This window comes from Myripristis murdjan, chromosome 23 (genome assembly GCF_902150065.1).
Source record: "Myripristis murdjan chromosome 23, fMyrMur1.1, whole genome shotgun sequence".
NCBI classification, from domain to species: domain Eukaryota; kingdom Metazoa; phylum Chordata; class Actinopteri; order Holocentriformes; family Holocentridae; genus Myripristis; species Myripristis murdjan.
In genome coordinates, this window is record NC_044002.1 from 12,199,900 (window position 1) to 12,207,348 (window position 7,449).

Below are 7,449 nucleotides of genomic sequence, written 5' to 3' on the forward strand. Positions count from 1 at the left end.
GGCTAAGCGAGGTTTCGTTTCCTAGGATGATGACAAAATGGAATGACCGCCCAAAATGTGATGTCGCCGTCCTTGGAAAAAATTTGGCTCGCCGAAGCCTCCCTGCATCTTCATCCTCTCCTTCAGTTCTTGTAGATGACAGCCAACCCCGGATTCGCTCTCGTTGAGGAACGAGCTTTGTCCGCTTGGAATTCCGCCTCACTAAATTAAACTGAAAAACTAAAAAAAAAACCTAAAAAAAAAAAAAAAACAAGAAAATCCAGGCATAGGCCTCTGCAGATACACATGCCAACACACACTTCTAGTGGCTCATAAGTGATGAAAGAGAGGGATTATTTTTGCATGAGTCTATACATTGCTTTTTAGGAAAATCCTACTCATTCTGCCTTTAAATTAAATTCTGCAGTAACTAATATTTATGTTAAATGCCCTACATGGTCTTCCACTGAATCCTTGAGTGTCCAAAACAGTATTTTAGTGTTTCCGTGCATGTAGGAACAATCAGTGAGTGTAACAAACCTTCCAATTAAGGGAAACAATTGTTGAGTCTTTTGTCTCATGAAGAAAACATCACACTATTCTTTTGGTTACACATTTTCAGTGGAAAGTGTGGGCAAACAGCGCCGAGCCTCCCCATCACAAACACCATCTCGCCCACACGCAGCAACAGGACGCGTCGTTTTCCACACGTCCATCTGCTGCGCTCGAGACAATGCACAATTGTGTTACTTTGCGCCACAGCTCACGTTAATAACCACATATGTTATGTCAGTTCATGTTGTGAGGAGCATATGTCATATTTTAAAGTGACACAAGTGGGAGTGTTTTAGCGGTTGCTTGGCGTCGCTCGGCGCTCCGAGGGTCATTATGAAATAACAGCTTCGTGTCCTCTCATCCTGTCACCTCTCATCTCCCTCCATCACTCTCACGCTCACCCTCATCGTTACCCGACCTGTCCATCACTCACTCGTGTCATCATCCCTCCATTCAGCCAAGCCATCTTTCTCAGTGTGTGAGTATCCATCAACACTCGCATCTCATAGTGTGTGTGTGTGTGTGCCTGTGTGTGTGCCTGTGCTAAAAAAAAATGTGCATACTACTGTTTTTGAGATGGATTGTTTCTTAAAACTGTGTGTTTGAGTGCAAATATGCTCATTTTGTGTGTGCATATGTGTGTGTGCGTGTGTGTGTGTGTGTGTGTTTCTAAATGTAGCCAGGGTCAGGCCAGGTCGTGGCAGAGACACCAATAAATGGCTTATAGTTTGAAGTATTTAAGTAGTAAGCAGCCTCCTCCTGTTACGGACTGTCAACCTGTCACCAATTAAATGTCATACACACTCCCACATACACACACACACACATACACACACACTCATATTCATTCGCATTCATAACATCCTAACCTTAATCTCCCTCTTCATCAGCCTCGTCACATAAGAAAAAAGGGGACATCTTGCAGCCGTGTGACACCGAGTACCCCAGCTTCGTTTACGAGCCGTCAATCAAAGAGACCAACAGCCTCATCAAGTGTGGGCGCTGTCAGAAGTAAGCTTTGTACACACGTACACACACAAATGCGCACGCACACACATGCACACGTACGCTCATACACGCTCACAAATCTGCAGTGCAGTCCTCTGTAAGCCCTAGACCAGTCATATTAAATTGTCCCTCCAAAATCCATTTTCTAAGGCTTTGCTCTGCTCTGCATACTGAGTGCTGCGCGCGTGCGTGTGCGTGTGAGTGTGTGTGTGTGTGTGTGTGTGTGTGTGTGTGTGTGAGGGAGTGAGAGCAGAGGAAAGAGGGAAATAAATAAATAGAGACTGTGTTAGATCAAGGTACATAGAGGGCTGGAGGGACAGAAGGGATGGAGAAGCATATGGGGAGTGAGAGAGGTGGAAGGAGGGGGGAAAGAGTATTAGCAGAGAGAGTCAAAATGCAGAAAATAGGCGGAGTGTGCATGTGTGTGTGTGTGTGTGTGTGTGGGAGAAACAGATAGAAAAAAGCAGAGACAGAGTGGCAGAAATAGGGGGGTACACAAGGACAGAGGAAGGGAGACAGAGAAGGAGGGGGTTGGAGTGTGTGTATGTGAGTGTGAGAAAGAGAGGAATAGAGAAGTGTTAGCTGTGGTTAAACTCTGTTAGTCCAGGTAGATGGAGTGTGAACACCCTCATGAGGCCTTAAAAGGCACAACACAACACAAACACAGCTGACGTCCCGGCGCTGCATGGTATGAATAAATGAAACCTTAATTGCCCTGAGGAGAATTTGTCTCACTCGCAGTGAGCGGCATTAACACATCAAACAACACCGAGCAACAGAAAAACATTAAAAAATGAACAACAAACAGCATTAAACCAACATTAAGTTACAATAAAGAACACAGACGCCACGTTATGGTCATTGCCCAGTAACACAGTGAGAGCCTAAAGTGCTTCTCCTGGGTGCAAATGAGGTGATGCCTCTTTTTGGATAGGATAGGACAAAATATATTTACATTTTAAGCATTTAGCTGGCTGTTTTTACCCAAAGGCGACCTCCAGATGCAGTCCTGGAAATCACTTAAAGAGATATTTTTGCTTTGATACAGTGCTTTCATTTTGACTTGACGGGCTATCAGCCTCGCAAGAAACCAGCCAAGGCAGATCACTGAATATAAATGCCGGTCTGTGCCACGCTCCATGTGTGGATTCAATTCGCTTATTTTATGTCTCCTCGTCTCCCCGCTTCTCCATCCTCCAGCTCGTGGCGCAGAAATGAATCTGTGCCCGCCGTGTTTAAAGATGTCTCAGTTCATTAAACAGCTCTGAGGAGGCGAGTGCATCCACAGTGCCTCCTACGCACGAAGCTCTCCCTGTTTTTCATCTTTCGGACTGAATGCCGTAGGCTCTAAACTCTCCACTTACTTTACATCTGGCGTTTGTCTCCTGACCTGCGAGTTACATTTATTTGTCTCACTCCAGGGTGGATGTTGGAGAGCTGTGTTGCAAAAAAACGGAGGTGTCCAGACATTCACATCTTCCCAAATAACTATTTTCCAAGTAAGAGTAGAGGAAGAGCAGAAAAGCTGTCATGTCTGCAGGGAATTTAAGCAGAAGGCTCTAAACAAACAAAGCCTGTTTTCCCCCCCAATTCCCTTAATTAATTTTCCTCATCAGTGAAAATGTTAATAAGGAGATGATTTGGTTTTATCTGATGTGCATTTGCTGCATCCTTGTCATTGTAATAATGTGAAGAAACTATTCATCCATGTTGCTGTAAAATGACAAAGTTAACCTTAGGTCGGGTGTGTGAAGCCCTCTCAGATCGACCTGCTTTATGCATTTGGGATTGGGATGACTTTATATATTTTATTCCTTTATTTAGAAAACCTGCCAACATCAAAGTTGTTTTTTCAGAGTGAAAGATGAAAAGAAAAAAGCATTTGTAACAGATTTCATATTACGACATAGTCCAATAAAACACAAGTTAGAGATGGGAAATGTGTCCTACATATCTGATTTATAATGAGAGTGCAAAGAAAATAAATAGGATGTACGCGCTGTGCGCCCCCTACTGGACAGTGCAGTAATATAACATATCACATCAGAGATTTAACAGGTCTGTCTTTAACTGTGTGTGCTTGTATGTGCTCTCTTTTCTCTGTGCACATCTGCATCTTTGTCTTTGTGTGCTTTGCTCTGTGTGTGTGTGTGTGTGTGTGTGTGTGTGTGTGTCAGGATGTTTGTGGTGCAGCAGGTACCAGACAGCAACCTGTTGATGCTGGTGGTGCAGGCGGACTGCGACTGCTCCAGACAGTACCCTCCAATCACCCTGGAGCCCAAGGAAGTCAAATATATCCTTTACCTTCATGTGTGTGTGTGTGTGTGTGTGTGTGTGTGTGTGTGAGACGTACACTCGGGAAATCAAACATACAAATGTCCTTGGCCAAGAATGCCGCAATTTCTCAGTTTTGCAGAAGCTATTAAGAAGCTGTCACCCACCTGTCAAAGGACAGTGTGTCTTAAAAGGAGCTTCTGTCCTTTTTCCACAACAATCAGGAACCTTCCTCCAGGCCGCCTACTCTCACAGAGGAGCCTGGGAATGGGGTTATTATAACCTCTTCTGAGCTGCAAAGTATTACACCAAAAAAAGAAAATGAATAATATTTAAAGTGTCGTTGAATTCTGAATTGCACATACTATCAAAATGTGCTTTGAAAAAAAAAATAGTTGCACCGTTTGCACTGTTTACGTAGAATTATATCCAAACCACATAATCAAAATGGAAGGTAAACTGTTGAGATTTTATCATATTTTCAGCAGTTTAGCCATCATACAGTTTCTCTGATTCCAGCATTGCTGTGGTTCTTGATGTTGCACATAATGCACATCCGCAGTGAAACACGTCTTTTAAGGTAATATAGTCTAAAAATCAAAACAAGCAAGTAAAAAAACACCCAGATGGCAAGATGATGAAAACAGCTAATGTCAAGAATTTCCTCCATTTTCTCCAATTATCATCCGTAGTTTCAAGAAATGTGATATTTTGTTGCTGATCATTGAGTGACTGGATTCTTCTCAAAACATTGTGATATTCTGAAGAAACATTTGCCCATAACAAATGAAATTATCTCACTCTAGTGCCAATGTTTGATGTAGAATCAGATTTTTGGACTCGGCACAAGATTGGAGCACTAGTTAAGTTGGCTTTTTTTGAGTATACTTAGTCTTACCTCCTGTAATACACTTAATAGTGCACGCTATTACAGGGGAAGTATTTTGTAGGCCATGTGTGCAGATACACTCTGCTTTTACATGTCGAGGAGCCGCACAGTGCAGCCACAGACTGCTCCTGCTTCACTGGAGCAGTTGTGGGCTCAGTGCCTTGCTCACTGGCACTTTAGTAGGAGTTTGTGAGGGAGACGGGAGCATTACTCATTCCCTTTTTTTCGCTCGGACACACTGGGCCAGTACAGACACTGTGCTCACAAGCCTGGTTTTTCATCTCTGTTTAAATCCTGTTGCTCCTTGACTCCGCTGTACATAACGCCTCGGTGAAATGTGACAGGATGAGGTCGCAGAAGATTCGTCGACGCCCCGAGTCCTGCCACGCCTTCCACCCTCAGGTCAGCTTGCCATTGGTTCACTCCATGACTGATAGTGGAGTTATATTTAATAATTGAAAAGAAAAATGCCTGAGTGTAGGAATGCATATTACCGGTATAAACATTTTAACATCTGAAAATAGCATACATCTGAGCATCACTATTTTTGAATTGTCATGCTTTCTTCTTTGATTGTTTTACTTCACTGGTTCTGTGCACCAAATCAGTTTTCTCTAATTGAGTAAGCGTTTCACCCAGAACAAATATATCTGTATATTGCAAGTTTGTGTCACATTAGTGTCAGAGGGATTAAATAATAGCAGAAAGCATGTAGAAATTAAATTATTTTGTGTCCTGTCCCCTGTAGGAGAATGCCAAGGACTGTGGAGGGGCTTGTGTCATTTCCCTGTCTGTCTCTCTCTTCCTTGTCTGTCTCTTCGTCTCGGCGCTCGTGTCCCGGTGACGGACAGCTCAGCAGTCCCGCCTCTCCCCTTGGATTCCTGCTGCAGACTGGAAAACAGGCAAATTCTGTTGTGACAGTGGACGCCACCAAGTGGATTTGTATAAACTGACTGTGTCTGATCCCAGACATTTTGCTAAAACCAGACAAATTTATCTTGATGGACCTCTGATGTGGTTTATGGACGTATGCTGCACACTTATTTTGCCAAGACTAAAAACTGCAAGAAACAAATTAAAGGTCGTTTGCTGTGGATACACTTCCTGTCCGTCAGGTATCAGTTGCGTTCGCTTGCCCCATTCTGCATCTCAACATGAACTGACTCATCAGGAGAGAAACCAGATGGGTGCACGTGGTAGCTGTGACATGGAAGGAAAAAAAAACAGAAAAACAGGATTTTGAAAGCCTGTCACCAGAAGCGGCATGGCAGAGTCCAAAGGGGAACATTATGTTTCAGATTTCAGCGGGACTGGATTTCAAACTCACTGAACTTGTTTTTATACATGCTTGCACATGTGGGTGCACACATGCAAGCACACACACATCCCAATTTTTTTTAATCATGGCCCCATCTTTTTCTCATGACATCAACAGACTCTTCCAGACTGTTAAGTTACACTGAAAAACAAACTGTTTTGTGTGGTGGAACAGGAGAATGCTGTGATGCTTCTCCACTTTTTAAAAAAAAAAAAAAAAACGCTGAAGGATAATCACCAGTGAGAGAGGAACTGTAGCCATGCACAGGGGAAAAAATGTTTACTTAGTTGCTTGCTGAAATGTCTGCTGTTGAAGGTGTTACCTCAAAGCCTAGAATACACCTGGGACTGAGTTAAAAATTAAAAAAATAAATAAAAAAATAAAAAGTAATAATACATAATCGTTTAGTTAGAAAGACTCTGCTTATGTTGTGGTAAACAGGAAATATCAGAACCCTCAGGAGGCCATTTTTGATTTTTTTTTCTTTCTTTCTGTGATTATTATGACCAAAAAGACATGTGATTCTGAGAAGCTCTCTGGAAAAAAGTCTGTCTGTCTGTCTTCAAAATCTGTGACCTTATGTCTGTCTGTGTGTCTGTACACGCTGTATGTAATTATTGACTTGACAACACATGAGAACCGGAAATATATACTGTTTTACAGTCTGTTGACAGCGGAGGCAGCCAAATATGTAAGAGTCAACATGGATAACATCATTTACAGGCAAACAAAATGACATGTTTCTGTTCAAGTTATGAATGGTTTCAGTGAAAATTCACTTATGTGGCCCCCAGTATTATTGACAGTATCACCAAAAGATTATAGGCTTATTTCTAAGGTATTGCTGATGCACAGGTCACAGAGATTGGTATTTGAATATGTTTGGTTGTTTCTAGGGTCATGGAGCTACTACACATTTAAATTTGTAAGCATATAAATGACTGTTTATATATAAATGACTGTTTCATTCATTTCCCTCACACACTTTATCCTACTTAGGGAGGCGTGGGGGCTAGAGCCCGTCCCAGCATGTACACACCCTGCACAGTCACACAGCTAACACACAGATACACAAACACTCACACACACACCTGTGGGTGATTTAGACGCATCAATTCCCCTGACATGCATGTCTTTATGACTGTTTTAGGAAACCAAAGCATTTGAATGACCACGCAAACTTAACATTCAAGAAATTAAAGAGAAAGAGAGACAAGGTTTTCATACAGCAACAACTGTGTTTGTTATTGTGTTATACTTTTGGGAAATGACTTGTTAAAATATGTGATTGTAATGTATGTTGAATCTGTGAATCGGACTGCGTAGGCTGTTTTTACAGCAGAAATGTATGCTTGCATGTGTTACTCTGCATTTTGTTGTATTTTTGGCTGGCATTTTCATGACATTTTGAATAATTTTCTACAGC

General features: G+C 42.2%; 1 protein-coding gene across 1 annotated transcript in view; it reads left to right on the forward strand.

Moving 5' to 3' along the window:
* Positions 1-4,108, forward strand: part of LOC115355574 (voltage-dependent calcium channel subunit alpha-2/delta-4-like) — a 15,035-nt gene extending 10,927 nt beyond the window's left edge. The window contains exons 9-12 of the mRNA XM_030046432.1: positions 992-1,012; positions 1,425-1,545; positions 3,720-3,828; positions 4,055-4,108. Coding sequence (XP_029902292.1) covers positions 992-1,012; positions 1,425-1,545; positions 3,720-3,828; positions 4,055-4,108 — 305 coding nt within the window. The remainder of the gene's footprint in view (positions 1-991; positions 1,013-1,424; positions 1,546-3,719; positions 3,829-4,054) is intronic.
* Positions 4,109-7,449: the final 3,341 nt, after the last annotated feature.